Source organism: Carcharhinus amblyrhynchos, chromosome 17 (assembly GCF_965287045.1).
Source record: "Carcharhinus amblyrhynchos chromosome 17, sCarAmb.v2.hapA, whole genome shotgun sequence".
NCBI lineage: Eukaryota > Metazoa > Chordata > Chondrichthyes > Carcharhiniformes > Carcharhinidae > Carcharhinus > Carcharhinus amblyrhynchos.
The window spans coordinates 39327271-39348220 of NC_137340.1; the positions used below are offsets into that span (position 1 = coordinate 39327271).

Genomic DNA, 20950 nt, shown 5'->3' on the forward strand with positions numbered 1-20950 from the left:
TTACCCATTGATCCTTTGGGAAAATAAGTGAGTGAGAGTGAGACAGGGGTTTGAGGGAGAGATGTCTGGAAGCAAGGGCAAGGAGATGGCTTCCCCTACCTGATGTCTGCATCCTTAATCAGGCACAGAGGAACAATCAGCCCATGGAAAACCCAAGCAGTTTACTGGGCTGGCAGGTTACAACCAGTGGTGACAGGATGAGGCCCTTATCAATAGACCTCAAGCCTTTCTGTCCTGAACTTTATCAAAGAGGGAGACAGGAGGACAGAAGGATCTCCATTCCACATGCTCCTGTCCAATCACTTAGGTCCCCCCCATCCATATCTGAATTCACCTATTCAATAAATTCTACCTGTTTCTCTCTTTACAGATGCTGCCTGGCCATATTTTCTTCAGATTTGCAGCTTCTGCAGTATTTTGCTTTTGTAATAGCCAAGTGTTTGATGTACTGCATCAAAGCTTTTTGTGTCATTCTCCTTGCCAATATAGTAGCTAGCCAAAGGTTGCTGCCCTATAATCTGGTGTATATGAAAACACTCCAGTATTTTTACTCCTTATTTACCACTGCTCTGCAGCTTAACACCCCTACCCTCACCCAATAATCTGGTTGAAATTAAGCCCTCGTGAGTAGGAATGGACCAGAGTGGCATTTGCACTCAATCATTTCATGGTGTATTGTGTTTGTCACTTGACATGCTTAAGAGGAAAGATCTGCTTGCGGCAATATACTTTAAAATTGTGTGATGTTAACATCCTTAAATTGTTCCCACCACACCCACAATCAGTTACAGATCTGTCACTCCAGTAGCAATTAGGTTACAGAGTTCCAACCATAACTCTGGATTGGATGGAGAGGTTTGGCTGAATGGTACAGTTCAAAAGCAAAACATACACATTCATACACTCACTAATATGTTAGCTGAAATGCTATCAACAATGCATCATGTACAGTACGCTTTCTATAAAAGTGCCGACAACTTCTTGTATGTAATCTCTGAACTTAAATCGGATCTCAAACAATGACAAGACAGAGAAAATCTGGTGAAATGGTGCGGCAACAATAATCTCTCCCTCAATGTCAACAAAACGAAGGAGATTGTCATCGACTTCAGAGAGTGTCAAAAAGAACGTACCCCTGTTTACGTCAACAGGGAAGAAGGAGAAAGGGTCACGTGCTTCAGGTTTTTAGGTGTCCAGGTCACCAACCATACCGACACTATAGTTAAGAAAGCCCACCAACACCTCTGCTTTCTCAGAAGACTAAGGAAGTTTGGCATGTCAGCTACGACTCTCACCAACTTTTATTGATGTACCATAGAAAGCACTCTTTCTGGTTGTACCACCAACCAGAAAGTATGGTATGGCTCCTGCTCTGCCCAAGACCACAAGGAACTACAAGAGGTCTTGAATGCAGCCGAAACTATCACGCAAACCAGCCTCCCACCGACTGACTCTGTCTACACTCCCTGCTGCCTTGACAAAGCAGCCAGCATAATTAAGGACCCCAGACATTCTCTCTTCCACATTCTTCCGTCGGGAAAAAGATACACAAGCCTGAGGTCACGTACCAACCAACTCAAGAACAGCTTCTTCCCTTCTGCTGTCAGGCTTTTGAATGGACCTATGTTGCATTAAGTTGATCTTTCTCTCCACCCTAACTAAGACTGTAACACTACATTCTGCACTCTCTCATTTCCTTCTCTATGAACTATATGCTTTGTCTGTATAGCACGCAAGAAACAATACTTTTCACTGTGAAAACATGTGAAATAATAAATCAAATCAAATATAAATTTATCTCGACATCAGAACTAGTTTTGTAACACTTCAGGTTCAACCAGCTATTCTGACAATTAGGGATGCAAATACCCAATCATGATGCCAGGTTTCAGCAAGAAACCAAAACACCGACTGCATGTTGAGTTGCAAGTTCAGCTGTACTAAAATGGTGGGCTTGTGAACAGGGTACTGTATAGGAGAAACAAAAGATTATTGCTCCATGTCTTTCCATGGGGCAAACCTATTGTCTAAACAGAAGCAAGAAGTTAATCTTCCTGTTATTTGAAGACCTTTTCCCCATTGTAAGGGATTATCTTAACATAACACTGTTACACTGTTAACACTTCTGTTTATAATCACTTACAATCTGTTCATAATCATTCCAAAATATCTTTGATATGGAACGTTCAAAATGTGCAGACATTTGTGTAAACGATTGTGCAAACAATTTCACTCTTGCTTGCGTTATTAAAAACATTCTAAGACAACCGAAATCCTCAGCTGCATCTCAGCAACTCATCCCTTTGTTTTTTTTTAATTTAATCAAACCAGTAAAAACAGATTTGCATTTATATAGCATCTTTCATGACCTCTGAACATCCCAAAACACACCACAGCCAATGAAATCCAGTCACTGCTTTAATGTAGGCAGGCAATTTGCACACAGCAAACTCTCACAAAACAGCGTTGTGAAAAAAGATCAGATAACCTTTAACAGTGTTTATTGAGGGATAAATATTGGTAAAGAACACTGGAAATACTTGTAGAACCATATCATAAATGCAGCACTAAGATATTCAGTCCATCTTGCCTATGCCGGCTCTTTAGAAGGATTGTTCTCACAACCCCCCCTTGCATTTTCCACACTGTCCTATTTTTCCCCATTTCCAACATATATATTTTAATATCTGTTTTGAAAGTTATTAAGGTATCTACTTCCATTACTCTTTCACGTGATGTATTCAGATCATAGGTGTCAGCTGTGGCTAACACCCTCCTCTGAGTCACAAAGATATGGGTTCAAGTCCCACTCAAGCGTTTGAGCACAGAAATCTCGTCCAAGACTTAGTGTTAGTTTTACTTAGGGAGTGCTGTACTGTCAGAGGTGCCCTCTTACAGATGAGGCATGAAAACAAGGCTCCATCGGCTTGCTCAGGCAGATGAAAAAATCCCATGGCACTATTTCACAGGGGAATTCTCCCCAATCAATATTTATCCCTCAATCAAAATAACAAAAAACTGCAAATCATCTGCTGTTATCATACTGCTGTTTGTGCGAAATTTGGCTGTATTTCCTATAATACAAAAGTAGTTGCTCTTCTCTGCCCTAAAGAAAAAGACACTATTTCGTCTAGACTTTCTATAAAATAGAAATCTCTCATCCATTTTACGTAAACCTTTTCTGCTTCTTCTCCCAGGCTCTGACATCCTTCCTAGAGCATCCAGATTTGAACACAATACTCCAGCAAGGGCCTAATCAGTGATTTATAAAGGTTTAGCATAACTTCCTTGCTTTTGCACTCTATAAAGTCCAGGTTCCCTTCAGCTTTACTGTTTTGCCACCTTCAAAGGTGTATGTGAGAGCACTTGGTCCTCCGTACTTGTGTTCCTTTCAAAATTTTATCAATTAGTTTATATTGTCGTCTGTCTTTCTTCTTTGCAAACTGCATCATCTCACACTTCCCTGAATTAATTTAGTTGGGCAATTAAAAGCCCATTTTGCCAATTACTTTATTCTGAAGTATGCTCCTATACTCTACTATACATTGCATGTCAAGTTGGGGCATAATTTCAAAATAAGGGGGAACCACGAAGGACCGAATTTAGGAGAAATTATTTTATTTAGAGGATAGTAAGTCTTTAAAATTCTCTACCCAAGAGGACTGTGGAAACTCAGCCATTGACTGTTCAAAGATGAGACTGACCGATTTCTAAATATCAATGACAGAAAGAGATAGGGGGATGGTGTGGGGAAAAGGCATTGAAGTGGATGATCAGCCATGATCTTATTGATTGGAGGAGCAGGCTTGCTGGGCTGAACAGGTCACTCCTGCTCTTATGTTTCTATGTTCCTTACATAGCAGCAAATTTTGAAATTACGCTCTCGATATGAAAGTCCAGGTAATGAATATATATCAAAAAGGGCAGCGATCCTAATGCCGAAGCCTATAGAACGCCAATGTATGTTCTCCTCCAGCCTGAAAAGCAAACACTCACCACTACTCTCACTTTTCTTTCTCAAAGAATTTTAGGTCCATGTGGCCAGCATCCCTTTAATCAACTGAGCTTCAATTTACAAACAAGTCTATTGTATGGCAGTTTATCAAATATATTTTGAAAGTCAATGTATACAACATCAATTTCACTATCCTCATCAAACTTCTCCCTTACTTCATCAAAAAACGCCAAGCAAGTTTTTCAAGCAGATTTGCCTTGTCAGCTGTAATTTGATGAGCCCATGTTTTATCAAACGATTAATTTTATCCAGATTATGTTCTCTGTTTTGCCACCACTGATGTTAAGTTGACCTATAGTTACTGGGTTTACCCCTCTCCTTTTTTTGAACAGGACCCTGTGGACAAAATTGTGCCAACAATGCCAATTCTTGGTGTGTAAACCACAGCATCTTGTTCACTGTACAAGGAAATGCACAGTCTCTTAGGAATAAAGAATGTTTGTACTCAAAAATACAAGGGAATCACAAGTATACATACGAAAGTACTGTTTCAAACAGAACACAGACATTCATCACAGCCCAATCTAGGGAACAAAACAAAACTTTTGGTAGATACACTCACATCTCAGACGTCTCATCACACAGTTCCCAATCATTGCCCTTTCAAGTTCACTTACTAACAGTATAACATTATTGCACAGAATTTAGAGATAAGAATCTGTGAAATAAAATGTGTAGGCCAGTTTTGAAAGCTATACCTCTAAAGCTCACTATTAAAATTACATTTACACAAGACTGATTTTTATGCTGAAAGAACAAACAAACGTACATTTATTTAGTACCTTCTGTGTCACTGGGGCTTTCAAAAGAATCTTCCAGAATAAAGACACGGGTGAAATGGGCAGATAGCTGGCAGATGAAGTTAATTCAGAAAAGGGAAAGATGACAGGTGACAATATAAAATAAGGAAGTATTTTCAAGTCACTGTTGTAATTTGGGCAAATAAATTCGTAATAAAAACATGCAAATGCCAGTACACATCTACCATTACACTTCTATGACATTTAATCACTTCAAATTTCTAACACTATTAGACAGTAATCATTGAATTTATGTAACACTATGACTGTCATATAACAATCCCTCTGGCGGTGCAATTTTTATTTTACTTAATTCTTAAAGTTACAAAGCTAATGCTCAGGGTGAGCCGGACATAATCTATTCCTTACTTGCGCCAAAAGCCAAATTCAAAATCCAACTGAATCCAATTCATGATCCCCACAAGAAAGACAAATGAGATCCAAGTTGGCACGATAAGTCATTGTGCCCCATCTTAGGCTTGATCTGACATAGTGGAGCAAATGTGCAGATGTTGGGTGAAGTCAGAATTGGATTTGGCTCTGGTACTCTCTGCCAACAATCACAGTCAAGATTTTGGGCAAAGTTTCAGATGGCAGCAGCGTTTATGAAATCCAGCCTACGCAATCTGTTGGCACAAGATGGGGATAAGATGCTGGAGAGGTGAAAATATATATATGTGTGATATATATATATATGGAACAAGAAGCATCTCTGCACGATCAGTGGAGTTGTGAGAAAGACAGTCATGGATTTGGGTCGTGACTGTACCTTCAAGGTCTTTGAAAATGCAGTTCTGATAGTGAGCTGCACAACCATCTAATCCAGTCCTTCAAATGAAGCAGCATAACTTGGCATGGGCCTTTTCCCATTGTTATTTAATTGAATAAGGGAAGAGAAGTCTGAAATATAAACAGAAAATGATGGAAACAAATAACAAATTAACCTGCATTGAAAAGGGAAAAGTGGGTATATATTTCATTTCTGAGGAAGTGCCCCATCTGAAGAGTTAATCTGTTTTGCTGCTTCAGATGTTGACATGAGCATTTTCCATTTCTGATCTCTGCATTGTCAGCTTCCCGCCACAAGAACTGTAAAGTAAAAAGTGTTATGGTTCAGCTTAGAAACTCCGAAGTGTATTATGAAGCCCACATGAATCATAAGTTTTGCATCTTGAATGTAGCTAGGATAAGCATGAGATGTTTCACTTCAGGTGAGTCAAGTGACCCACTAGGGAGCTTTTATCAACCAAGGTTTATTTAAGAATACAGTTAACATATTTAATAAGAAAATTAGCAAGAACTTTTATCAATTACAAACAAGAAACAATGATATTGTATAACCCTTAATAAAGATCTTTATAATGTTCCAATCAAACCAGTCCTTTTGTACCCTTTGACAGATTCAAGACAGCAAAGTCTACTGCTCAAGTGATAATGGGAATGTGATACCATTGGTTGAAGTCTGCATTTCTCTGGATTCCCTCCAAACAGTTTGAAGACAAGACAGCTTCCCAAAACACCAGAGAGATTCTGGTCCAGCACCCAACAACAGTAGATTCTTCCTTTCAGGAACGCAAGGTCTTCTTTCCAGTTAACCAACAGAATTTTCAAATCAACTGGGAGAGGGGGAAAACACTTGATTTTAGTTTGCTGTCCCTTCTAAAACTAAACTCAAGCTTGCAGCTCCGAAGTGAAACTGAAAATGAAATCCTTGTCACCTGACCTGCCCACAGTTCTTTTTTCTCCTCCCAACAGTGGCATCACCTAAGGCTTTGATTTTTTTAAGAACTCTTAAAGGTACACTAACATCACAAAAGTTGCAAAGTTCAACAAATCCATTCCTTTCACAACAGAATGCACAATCTATATGGTAATGGACCATTCTGAGATAGGTAAGGAACTGTAGTTAACTTTAAGAGGGCTAATTATTAAGTTATACCCTGACCAAGCAGTAATCAAACTGAAATACAAAAGCAGCATTGCCAATAAATACTACAGATCACCTGTAAGTTAAAGATTTAAATGCTGCCCAAGCCATAAATTCACCTCTTGTAGTTTCTCTCCGATCGCCACTTCATGGCTCTTCAAGTTCATTTTGTCTATGAGATCCATCTCATGCTCTTGTAACCTTACACCCACTGTCATGAAACTTCCTCTCTTAGCCACCATGCTAGCTGATGATGTAAACAGTTCCTTCTCTTCTGTCCCCTTTCTTTTCAAATCAGTCATGAACACTTTCCCCCAAAAAAAATCCTCAGTCCTCCTCTCCTGGCAAGGTACCATCCCATCCAATCACCCTTTCCAAAATTCTTGAAGGTGTTGTCACCTCCTAAACCTATGACTATCATTCTCAAAACTCTACGTTTGAACTTTACTAATCAGTAAAGGGGATATTAGAATAGTTGGTAAGGGCTTGGCTACAAGATATGGAGAGGTAAGCCTATGGCTTACATGCCCTATCCAACTTGGACAATGGTGCACTGCCCCTCCTCACCCATCTCAACCTGCCTGCAGCCGTTGACAACATTTGCCCCTCCATCTCCTCTAAGACATTTCATCCATCATCCAACTGAGTAGGACTGCCCTCTCATGGCTCCATTCCTAATTATCCTGTCAAAATATCTCCTGAAATGGCTTCTATTTCCATTCCCTCACCTTTGAAATCCAGTAAGAATCCATCCTTAGACTATTTCCAATCTACAAGCTGCCCCTTGGCGACATCCAGCCAAAAACACAACAGTTTCAACTGTACCTCACCATCACCTCTCTCAACCCTGCTGTTGCCCCAAATTATTACACTGCTGGTCCAACTTCCAATATTGAATCAGCAGAAATTTCTCCAATTTAAATATTCAGAATATACTGTCTTTGGCCAATACTACAAACTCCATTCCATCCTGCACATTGGCCATTGAAGTTGACATAGTAAGAACTCTCACAGCATCAGGTTAAAGTGAGACTTCTTACTATGCTTATCCCAGTCCAACGCTGGCATCTCCACATCATTGAGGTTGAACCAGTTTGCAATTTCAGCATCCTCACTGATCCAGAGCCAAACTTCCAAATTCATATACTTTCCGTCACCAAGACCTACTTCAATCCCTGTAACATTGCTGATCTCCAGGCATGCCTCAGCCAAATAGTTACTTTCCAACTCGACTATTCCAAAGCTCCTGACCAGTCTCCATCCTCCACACACCAGAAAGTTGAACATATCCAAACTTCTGTTGCCTGGATGCTAACGCACATCAGATCCATTTCTTTCCCAGCCCACTAGCCCTTTGCTGGTTACACTGACTCCTGGCCTAATGCTTCAAATTTAAATTCCTCACCCAAATCCCACAGACTTATCTCTCCATATCTTATAGCCAAGCCCTTACCAACTATTCTAATATCCCCTTAAGAGGCTCAGTTGAAGCTATGAAGTACCTTGGCCCTTTTTACTATGTTAAAGGCATTATATAAATGTAAACTGCTGCTACTGAATTCTACGCTGAGTACCTCTTCTGAAATATAAAGTGCTATAATTTGAATGCTCTTTTATCTTCCTTCTTACTTCTGAATAGGTACTGAGAGTCAATACCAGAGAAACTAAAGTGGTTTCATGTTATTGTAACAGAGCAACCATAATGAATTACTGTGTTCAATCAACAATAGCTGAAGCAGAGTGGATGACCATTGGAAAAGCTCCTTCTTACACTAGGCCACAAGTTTCCCTAATGATGCCACCAGTGTTTGTGATTTAAAATGAGCTGTTGCGCTTTAATTGTACCTATGACATTGTTTTGCCCCCACACTCCAAATACATGCTTTAAAGTTTCGATTGCATCACATTTACATTCCCATTACTCACTTTTCCAGTGTTTTTATAGTTTTACTCCAGTAAAACAAGAGGACATTTTCAATCAGATTTCTATTGTGTACAATGCAATTGACAAATAATGGAATGCCTGGACTCCCACGCTACCACAATCTCCTCGATTGCCTCGGTTAGCAGCCCTGAGCTTTGCAGGCACTATAATGTAAATGCAGTAGTACTGCCATCACCACCTCAAGAAATATGACCAGTTAGTCATCTGGAAGCTATAATCCCAACAACACCACATGTAAACAGGGGTCATTAGTGTCATATGATACCAATACCCCCAACCACATGAAAGGCTGCAATGCGTTTTCACATCATTGACCTAAAATGACCCTCCTCAGCCACTGAAATAATAAACCTGAAGTATACACAGGATGGATTCCACAACATTAGCAATGCATCACATTACAATGGTTCTAGCTGATATGGACCTGTAGTACAAAGACTTCATCACAGCTCAGTGTCATCATCTGTCAAAGCAACCAACCCCACAAACAAAATGAGGCAGGACTATAAAGTCATCACAGAGCATTGCTTTTCCAATCTAAGGTTAAGTTTAGAGCAACACATTTAGAACAACACTTCACTCAAATCTATACCCTCCAACAGCAATTCCTAGATTGAAAGAACCATATTCTCGTGATCACTTTACTTGAAACAGGACATAAGATACGGAGTATTACGTTTATGGTTTTTGTGTTCATAACAGACAAGAGTTCAGATATTTGTCAGAACTAATGAGTGCAGTTAGCTTGCCAAATCAAACAGTGGTTCCACATAGCACTTTCTTTTCACTTATTTCAATTTAGATACATGACTCATTGCTCTAATCCAATCTACTTTGGCTCAATGCAGCTCCTTGAATTAAAGTGTTCATTACTGCTCAGGACATTTTAAGGACGGTAGCTCTTACCTCGAGAGATAAGAGTTGAAGCTTACTTCAGACACGGGAGTACTTAAACTCTATAATAATCAGTGAACACACCCAACGTTCCTCAATTTTCAAAAAGTCAAATATTTAGTGAGTACGTTAATGAGTTGGGTAATTCAGAAGAAAATGGGACACAGATAAATTGCATAAGTGAAAACCCCACTAATGTGAGCAAAAGCTTAAATAAGTTACATGACCTTCTGAACTTCTGAAATGCATTTGATGCTTCAAATCGGGTCATCTATATTTTAGGATACCATTCACCTAAAGGAGAAAAAAATCTTTTCACTGATAGAGTGCCAGTCACAAACAGCTGCCCCTCCCATCACCTTTAGGGCTGTGTACCTTTCAATGACTGAACTTTTGCGCAAATATTGTGGATTTCTGTCAAACTTATTAATGTCCTCTAAAATCAAGGTCATCAACTTAGTTTATGCATTTCCCTCCTCCATCCAAGCTTTGTAAAATTCCAAGGATTGAAACTATTCACCTGAGTCACACTTCCACAAAATATATTAAATACTCCCAACTCCACTGAGCGCCAAGCATTTTGTGAAGAAAAGAAATTCTTAAATGTCTACACAACTCCACCTAAAATCAGTGTATTGTTAAATTCCTTGCCAGATTTCTGACAGGAGGCCTGTGAAGAATTTTGCATAATTGCAAACTGCAAAAACAAGCAGTTCTCCTGATCATCAAAACTGTCCGAATTGTAAAATACTTCCGATTTTAACAAGCCTCTGAAGACGTTTCATTTAAATTCACTCTCACTTTGTAAATGACTTACCTCCCATTCTAATTCTTTGACACCCTTTCTGCATTTTTTCCACTCTTTCCATCTCCTCAATTTGTATTATGTTTTAATCATAGGGTCTTTTTCTATTTATCACCAACTCTCATATTCTTAATAGAATTATTTCTGCGTTCAATGCTCCTATACTCTACGTCTCCCATAAATTTGTTTTCACCTACCTCTAGTTATATTTGATCCTCTGTCTACCTACTAAACTCCAATTTTTTTTCTTTAAAAAAGTGTTGTGTCTGTTTCCACTTTATTTTTCAAGCTCTATTTTTCTTCTCATTTTCCATCAACTAACATAGGAAATAGGAGCAGAAGCAAGCCAGCCATTTGGTCCCTCAAGCCTACTCTGTCATTCAATAAAATCATGGCTGATTTGTTTGTATTTCTAACGCCACATCCCCATCTATCCCCTTTGAAAATCTTCAATAACCCTTAATTCCCTTAGCTAACAAGAATCTACCTGCATCTGCCTTAAAAATATTCAATGACCCTGCCTCCAGATAGTTCCAAAGTCACACAAGCCTCAGGAAAAAAAAAACATCTTAAAGAGCCATCTCTAATTTTAAAACAGCACACTCTAGTTTTGGACTCACCTATAAGAGGAAACGTCCATGTCCACTTTATCAAGACCATTCAGGATCATATATACTTCAATCAAATCACCCCTCACTCTTCTAAACTTCAATGGAAACTAGACCAGTCTGTCCTCATACACAGCTTGCTCATTGTAGTTTCAATTTAACAAATCTTCTCTGAACCACCTCCAATGCATTTACATCTTTCCCTGGATAAGACAACAAAAATGGCACACAGCAATTAAGATGTGGTCTCACTGATACCCTGTACAACTGAAGCACAACGTCCTTATTCTTACAGTCAATTCCTCTCGTAATAGCATTCCATTAGCCTTCTTCAATACTAACATTTTGTGACTCATGCATGAGAACACCTAGATCCCTCTGCTCTTGGAATTCTGCAGTCATTCTGTTTAAATAATACTCTGATTTTTCCTGCCAAAATGAACTTCACATTTTCCCACGTTATACTCCACCAGGTTTCTGCCCACTCCTCAACTTGTCTATATTCATCTGTAAAATTTTATCTTCTTAAAAAGATGTTTTTCTACCTTTGTGTCTTTTGCAAATTTATCTACCGTGTCTTTGCTTCCCTCATCTAAATCACGTAAAAAGTTGCCCCAGCACAAATCCTTGAAGGACTCCACTCATCACATCCTGCCAATCAGACCTAGACCCATTTATGCATACACACTGTTCCCTGCCAACCAGCCAATCTTCTATGCATGCTAATATGTTACCTCTTAAACTAGGAGCCTTAATTTTCTGCAATAATCATTGATGTGGCACTTTATCAAATGCATAACAGTGAAAACCACTGGAAAAAAAAATGACTTTTTAAAATATATTCTACAGAATAATTGGATGGTTCCTCTTCCTTACAACTGAAGTTTTTTTTTGGTGATCATTGTTTTATTCTATATAATTAATTGTAATTCACATATCCTCTTCAAAAAGCTCTATTCCTCCTCATGCCATCATTATCTTGGTACCTGGTAAGTCATGAATAATAGAGAATCACCATTTCAGGCACCCAGGAGCTGCATCAAGACATCACAGTCAGGCTGTTCACAACCTTGGTGTCACATTTGATTTCATAAGGAGCTTCCAGCCTCAAACATCCCATCACTAAGCACCTATTTCCACCTCCAGTCACCCAATTTCACCCCTCTCAGCTCATCTGCTGCTGAAACCCACATTCATACCTTTGCTGCCTCTCAATTCGATAATTTCAATGCAGTCCTGGCTACTCTCCCAAATTCTTTCAATTTCAATAAACTGGAGATTACCCAAAATCCGGCTTCCTGTGTCCTAATTGGCAGCAAGCCCTGTTCCCATGTCAGCCTGTGCTCTTCACAATTATTGGAAATAAAGATTCCCAAATATTTAAACAAACTACACAAACAGAGAAATATTTATGAGGCCTAACAATAAACAGTGATAAAGTGGGCTGAATTTCAATTAATGATAAGTACATTTGAAAATGATGAGCAGGATCCATTCAGCTTGCCCATTCCATGATGACTACAGTCTCAAATATTTCTTCCTTTCCTCCAAGTCCTACCACAGCTAGTGATGGAACAAATCCTTCTTGTTGGTTACACAACAGGTTGCATTTATATTGAGCCTTCCCTCTAGAAAAACATCACAAGACAAGAATGTGCACCAAATGAGAAGAGGAAAATTTAGAAAACATTCATGAATAGTGAAAACACATTGCATACTACACATACACAAATGACCTTGTTTAATAACAGAATTCATATAAGTTGTGTAAGTGTTACTCTGGCTGTTTCACAAATTGTAAGGCTGTTTATACTGTTGTGGCTTACTGGCCTCAGCGCTTCATTGCAAGCTGTTACATTTTTAAATGCTTTGATAGCAGCACCATCTGCACTTCCAAAACATTTAGATTAACACTGTCTGCATTTAAAACGATGTCCAAGAGATCTAACGGCCTGCCATGAACATATTCAAAACAAGTTTGACAGTGTTCTGAAGTTCTACGTCATGCAGTATCAAAGTCTAGCATTGTGACATAAGATTTGCAGTGTTTGAAATATAAACAGAAAATACTTTGCAGGTTCTGTAGGGCAGCATCTTTGGAGAGAAAAAGAGTTAACATTTCAAGCCATGATCTTTTACCAGATCTGGGAAAAGTTAGATTAAAACAGGTTGTGAGCCAGACATTCGTGGGACAAGGACAAATGGAAGGTCTGTGCTAGGGTGAAAGGCAGGAAACACTGAATGACAGAAGGGTTAGTCTTCCACAGCCAAAGGAACAGAAAAGAAACAAAAGATGCACCTAGACCAGATGTGCTGCCCTCTGCAAGCAAAAGAAACTAAGACAAAAATTGAATCATGCAAAGAAAAGGGAAAAAAGGAACATCAAGATTATGGTCTGAAACTGTGAAGTCAGTGTAGGGTCCTGAAAGCTGTAAAGTGCCTCATCAAAAGTTAAGACGTTGATCCTTAAGCTTGCGATTAACTTTATTGGAACGGTGCAGCAGGCCAAAGACAGATGTCAGCGTGACAGCAAGGTGGAAATCTAAAATGTCAGGACACTCATAGCTCTGGGTCATGCTTGCAGACCAAACAGACATATCATGCAAAGTAGTCACCCAATCTGCATTTGATCTCTTGAATGTAGAGGAGACCAAATTGCGAGCAATAGATACATACACTAGATTAAAAGGAGTACACATAACTCTCTGCTGCACTGTTTCATGCTGATGTCAACATGGAGCAGAATACAGAGTTGCACCATCATTGCTGTATCACCACAAAGGATTGAAATAAAAGTGGCAACATTTCTGGTATCTAAAAATCTTATGCAACCAAATTTTAGGTGTTAAGTGGTTTGAAATAGAGCTGCACAAACAAAGAATGGCATCAACTGTCAGATGAGTATCTACAGAGGGTCACTTGGGTCTCTGGTTGAGCACAAATTAAGGAAGGTTGAACCCAAATATTTTATTTTAAATTTGTGCTGCTCTTCTTTATTTGCATCAACAGTAAAACCAGTATTTGATTTGGGAGGGGGGCAGGATTCAAGTTTGGGGACAATAATTTGATTTGTGGAGTCACAAAAGAGATGTGGGGCAGTAATTGAGTTACAGTGTATCTGATGCAACATTAACTTTGAGGCAAAACTACAGCTTTTTCTGTGAGATGTTAAAACTTGACTCCACAGACCACACAAAGTAAAACTAATAGGGTAGCAAAAGTAAGGAGCTAATTTCTCCTCTCCCATTTGACATATTTTTCATAGAAATCAAGGAATATGGGAAGTAAGGAGGAAAGTGAAATTGAGGCAGAAAATCAACCATGGAAAAGACTCGAGTGGCCAAATAGCCTACTCCTGTTCTTATTTCTTATGCTTTAATGAGCACCAAATGATAGTCATAGTTGGCCCATCTAGTCCATGCAGGTCTCTGCAGAGTAATTTAATCAATATTCAAATTGAACCTCCTCTTGCAAACTCCACAATTTAGGTTACATATACTGCAGTCAACCAATTGTAAAGCGTTCCAAGACCACGAACCATTCAAAAGTTAGAACTGTTACAGATGAATGATCAACTAGCTTAGTCTTTTCAGTCTTGCACTCATTTATTATTTATATTTGTTCTCAGTTACAAACAGTGTACAATAATCCTTAAGTATGTATATTATTACTTACGTCACCACTTTTCCTTCTTGACAGGAAAGGATTAGCGAAAAAGGTTTCAATCGAAGAAGCTGCTTGTAAAATTTAAACCAGACTAATATTTTCCTAGGCCTATGAGCTAAGTTGCTTAATTAGGTATGGTTCAATAAAGTAACAGCTTGGATTCATGATTAGATGCATATCAAACCAACCAGTATCTTTTCCATGCCAAGCAACCAATCATTCTTAATATTTCATTCTGAACTGCGTGCAATTTTAAAGAAACATTTCCAGGTCATTTCATTATGATGGATTGTTAATATTGTAATCCTGCATCAGGTAATCATGAAATGAGATGCATTTCAATAAATTCTAACAACACTTCAAATTCCTAATTCTGGAGGAAGTTAGTAAAAAGAAATAGGAAAACAGCCCTGATACACTTAACTATTTTTAACATGAGGAACTTCAGGAAATTGCAGCAGTGCTCCTCACCCATCCAACATGCCTGATCGTACCCTTGTGTATAGACATGACAAATCCAGTATGATATATTTGCCTCACCTTGAAAGAAAATGGAAATTAGGGAAAGTTGACTGTTTTAAGCAATTTGATTAATTTTAAAAATAACACATCAGGGAAAATTATGCTTCTTGTACTTATAAACAGAAAATGAGAACGATGCTTAAACCAATTGGAAAAGCAGGAGAGATTACTCTCTCAAAACAGAATCAGATGGTACGATTGCTTAAAAAAATTCCCATTTGCCTTTAACTTATTGTAATTGTTGATTTTATTTTCTATTTTAATACATTTTCTCCTGGGACCAGAAAATGGAAAATATGTTTACCACCCAATCTGAAATGAGATGTAGTAAGATATCTCTACCTATGAACAGCAGGTCATGTGTTATAAACTCACCAAAATGGTTTAATACAGTAAAAGAGCTGCAGGGACAATGACATGATTGATGCAATATCCTGATTTTCAGGAAGCATCCCATGAGATGTATGGTTAGAACAAAAGCTTTGGGGTTACATGAGGAAGTGGTAAACTGGCCTCTGAACAGCAAGCGAAATGTAAAGTTAACAACAATATTGGTCCCGTATGGGAAACTGCAACCAAAGCCTGATACTAGAACCACAGTATTGCTTCATAACTTTGATGAAGGCTTTGTAAATAAAATGACTAAGTTTGAAGTTGATAATGTTCTGCTACCTAATCCAACATACTGAAGGGGAGGAACAAAACCTGAATATCTAAAAACTTAAATAACTTGGCAAATGTTATGTTTAGCTTTGAGAAATATAGTAACTGCCACTGGCATGGAAAAGAAAGAAAAACACAAAACAAAGGGCATATTGTTACATTGGATGGACCAGGAAAAGTATGTAAGCCGAATAAACAAAACATGTTGTGACATTGTACAAGAACAGTTGCCAGAGCAAATAGAACACTGGGTATTTATGAGAAAAATTATAAGTCTCCAAGGAAACTAAGTGGGCACTCAGTGAAGCACTGGTGAAGTCACATAAGTAAGAATGTGCCCAGTCGTACTGTTCGCACTTACAAAGAGAAGCAGCAGGAAAATAATGAATATAGCTCCAGGTTTAAGATTCTTGAGCGACTATGAATAAACAAAGTACATTCAATCTGTCCTCACTGGAATGGCAGATTTGAGACAGCATATTACAAGAATTAAAGGTAGGAGTGATCAAAATCTAAAAAGTTAAAAATTCAACACAACTATTTCAATTGGCATTAGTGTAAAATGTGCATAAGTGAATTGCCAACCTATCTGGACACACAACTTAATTTTCTTTACAAGTGTAAAGTGGGATGATGATTCACTATTTCCCTTTCAGCATTTTGTACAAAGTGCTTACGTTTTCTGGGGAAATTTACATTTTGGACATCCAATATCAGAATCAAGCACCATGTGCACTTTAATACCTCCATGAGTACACCAATTAACGGATCTCAATTGTAACCTGGGAATACAGTGTTTTTTTTTCATTTCAAACACCAATAAGCCATGGCCTTTGAGCAAGGTTTTAGATTTGAGAAGCAATGCATTCCCAGAGCTTTCCCCACTGCAAGTCTGGACAAGGTGAATTTCTCCTGGGGATGCATTAGTGATGCCACAGATTTAACTATGAGAATCCACCCCTTCTGAGGTTCTCTCTAGTGATAGGTGTGTGCAGATCTGACTGTGTCACAGAAAGGTCATATCCAAGTAAAGAGTGCTTGTAAAGAGTAATGTAGTATATAAAATATAAAATTATTTTTAGTTTCATTATTTTCTGGTTCTCTTTGGAACCTTACAGCTTCAGTCAGGGCTGGGTCTGAACCCTGATCCCTATAACTGCCCCACTGCATTATTCAGTCCCAGTGGAAGGTTGATTTGAAAGAGTACCAGAACACCATTAATGAAAACACAGCATTAAGGAATGGTTCACTTGTTAAAGTGAAGTAAAGGTCACAAGATAAGTTCAGAAGGCAGCCCTTCAAACTACTTTTGATCTAATCCTTCTAGTAACCTTCCAATTGCAGCATCCAGTTCTTTATTAAATTACCCACCTGACCTGGTTGTAATCAACCTTCCTGGCATCTTATTCCAGCTGTCTGTTGTAAAACAAAACATTTCTTGATGTCTGACTAAACTTGCCCTTCACAATCATGAAACTGTATTTTGTCATCTTGTCTGACAGTATTATTTCAGATTAACTATTTTTCTCTCACTGTATAAGATCCCCTCAGACATCATTTTCCAGGTCAAAGAGCTTAAGTAGTTTCTCACAGCCCTGCTGTTTCATACCAAGGATCAGCATAATTCCTCTGTGGTCCTCAAATCAGAATGAGTCATTCATGCCATGGAGTCCAGAACCGTATACAGCAATGCAGATACAGCCTGACCAGGGCATGTTACAAATTCAACATAACCTCCAGAGGGTTTAACCTCAAGCTCTTCAAGCAGCACAATCCAGCAACTTATCTGCTTTGTTTATTGTGACCCACAATGTTTCAGTGTTTAGACAGAACAAACAATAAGAGAACTAAAACCTTCAACTGGGTTTTTCTCTCTCCCCCATCACCGTCACAATCTCCCGTGTCCCCTGCCAAGTTGCCTGTTTAAAAAGTGAATAATAAAACCATCTGCCAAGAACACATCTGGTCAGCCTCACAAACATGGCAATTTTAAGTTCCAAGATACAGTATTTTCAATAACAGCATTGGAAAATGATTACAATAAAGCTCTCGACTACAGTGAATTGTTTGGACAGACAAGTTGATAGTGGGACAGCATGGTGGCACAGTGGTTAGCACTGCTGCCTCACAGCACCGGGGACCTGGATTCGATTCCCAGCTTGGGTCACTGTCTGTGTGGAATCTGCACATTCTCCCCATGTCTGTGTGGGTTTCCTCCAGGTGCTCTGGTTTCCTCCTACAGTGCAGTATAGAGGAATTGGCCATGCTAAATTGCCTCAGTGTCAGGGTGACTAGCTAGGGTCACCCAACACTGGGGATTATGGGGATAGGGTGTGGGGGGGGGGGGGGGGGGATTTGGTTAGTGCAGACATGATGGGCCAGGTAGCCTCTTTCTGCACTGTAGGATTCTATGATTCTATCCTTGATTTGCAAATTGTACAGCAAAATATGATATTCCTGTAAAGATGAGCTAGTGTGCACATCATGAAAACATCATGTTTTATAAGAGATGCAGCTAGTTCCCTTCATCCTGAGCTTAATATCAAGAAGCTTGGCCAGACTGATGACAAAGTGGTAGTTTATGTCATTGGACTAGTAATCCAAGAGCCAGGACAATGCTCTGGGGACACTGGCATAAATCCCACCAGGGCAAGTGTAGTTATAAGTTTGTTTCAGTAACGGTGACAATGAAACTATCAACGATTGTCTTAAAAAAGCCGTCTGGCTCACATGCAAAGGAAAGAAATTTGTCATCCTTACCTGGTCTGGCTGACAACATATTTCATTCTTAATTCCCTTTTAAGATGCCTTTATAAACAACTCTGTTCAAGGGCAATTATGGATGAACAATAAATGTTTACCCACATCCCAAAGAATATCAAGAGATGACAAAGCAGCTGGATTGACTGTCATCCCATCCACTACCTTAAACATTCACTCCCACATATAATATGCATTGCAGCAACTCACCAAGGTTGCTCTGACAGCACTTTCCAAGCCTGCGACCTCCGTCGCCTGGAAGGACGAGGACCGCAGCAGATGCTGTGGACACAATCACCCACAAGTTTACCAGGTCTCAAAGAACAAAGAAAATTACAGCACAGTTACAGGCCCTTCGACCCTCCAAGACCGTATCGACCATGCTGCCCAAGTGAATGAAAACACCCAACTTAAAGAAAGAGGTCTCACACCATCTTGACTTAGAACAATATAGCCAATGTTCCCGCCTTGCCAATGAGACAACATCCTGGAACTCACTTCCAAATAGCACCATGGGCATATCAACATGGACTGCAGCAGATCAAGAAGGTAGCTCACCACCACCACCTTATCAAAGGCAATTCGCATGGGCAATAAATGCTGGCTTAGCTCACTTAAATCCCATGAATGATTTTTTTTTAAATCCCATAACAGCAGGCTGGAGAGGAAAAAAAATCTGTAAATTTAGTACTGTGCCAAGAGATGACTAAGGGGTGGATTGCAGCATGATGCAGTGAGGCTCCATTAATTTGTATTTGGGCAGTGCAGAAAGTTGCAGCTGGGAATAGCTCCCCCCAGCCCCTCCACTCACCCCATACACACATACACACAGGGTTTAAAACAGCATGCCACTGACTGACTCTACCTTATTTTGTAGTTGGGCAGAGTGTGTTTGCGCTTGATGACCCTCTTGAGCTGGTTGACGATGATGGAGGTGAGCTGGGGCATGGGCCGGCCCTCGAACTGCGACCTCACCTCGAAGTCGATGAGGGGCTCGTCCATGAAGGCGAAGGACCAGTGGGTGAAGGGCGGCGGGTGAACTGCAGCCTCAGGCGGCCCACCACCCGCCGCAACTTGACGAACAGGTAGGCTGACTTGCCGAACACCAGGTCCACGTCGATGGCCAGGTGGAAACCGCCGTTGTACTCGAGCTCCCAGCTCCAAGTTGAGTTCCTCGGGCACGCCAGAGGAGGAGGAAGAGGCAGGGCCGAGGCGGTGGTGGAGGCGGCCTCCTCCTCCTGAGGCCAGGCCCGGGTCCAGGCCCCGGCACTGGCGGCTGCAGCAGCCTGGCGCTCTTGAAGATGGGCAGCGCGTTGCCCAGGGAGATGTCGCGCAGGCTGAGCCCCTCCAGCAGGCGGCCCGCCGTCCGGGTCTGCAGCAGCTCCTCGAACTCCACCTTGATCTTCTTGGTGAGCCAGTGGCGGACGATCGGCGTGTCCCGCAGCTCCCGGAACAGAAACAGGAAGATGGCGTTGAGAAAGTGGCAGCTCTCCGAGCGGCCGCCGCCGGACACCGAGCCAGCCGAGTCCGGGGAAGCCGGAGACTCCTTGGCGCCGCTGAAATAATCCCGGAGCGAGGCCTCCACCACCGGCTTGACATACTGCACATGCCGCGGCACCGGCTCCGCTTGTTCCGATACAGCAGCAAAATCTGTAGCAGCAGCACACACACGGCCCCGGCCAGAGCCGACAGCAGAATTAAATAAATCATCTTCCCCTCCCCACCTCGGGGGGCTTTCGCTTCTAATTCCTCATTTTCTTGTCCTCCCGCTGCCTCACAGCTGGACTTTGAGCTCCATGTTTACCTCAACCGCTAGCAGCCGGCTCAGCAGCACAATGAGAACCGCTCAGCTCCGCCCGCTCCAACCCAGCCCAGTGTGCGCAACGCCAACCGCAAACACGGCGCCACTCCGCCCTGCCCGGCGCTGCCCCTCCCCCTCTCTCCCACCCCTTCTAACCCCTCCCGTTCCATCGCCTCCCCCTCCCCCCCCTCCCCCTCCCCCTCCCTTCCCCTCTCCCCCTCCCCCCTCCCTTCCCCTCTCCCCCTCCCCCCTCCCTTCCCCTCTCCCCCCCCTCCCTTCCCCTCTCCCCCTCCCCCTCCCTTCCCCTCTCCCCCTCCCTCCACCCCCCCATTCATCCCCCCTCCCCGCCCCCCCTCCCCCATTATCACCCCCTCCCCCATTATCACCCCCTCCCCCGTCCCCCCGCATCACCCCTCCCGCCTCATCACCCCTCCCCCTCCCCCCTCATTCCCCTCTCCCCCTCCCCCCTCATTCCCTCTCCCCCTCCCCCCTCATTCCCCTCCCCCTCATCCCCCCACACCCCTGCCCCCAACCCCCCGCCCCC

The 20950-nt window shown here is 41.1% G+C and overlaps 1 protein-coding gene across 1 annotated transcript in view; it reads right to left on the reverse strand.

Annotated features, from left to right (window-relative positions):
- pdzd8 (PDZ domain containing 8) overlaps positions 1–20465 on the reverse strand; it is a 199803-nt gene extending 179338 nt beyond the window's left edge. Inside the window, 5 exon segments of the mRNA XM_080205842.1 lie at positions 19471–19636; positions 19639–19759; positions 19761–19847; positions 19849–20231; positions 20234–20465. Coding sequence (XP_080061968.1) covers positions 19471–19636; positions 19639–19759; positions 19761–19847; positions 19849–20231; positions 20234–20315 — 839 coding nt within the window. The 5' untranslated portion in view covers positions 20316–20465.
- Between the last annotated feature and the right edge of the window lie 485 nt (positions 20466–20950).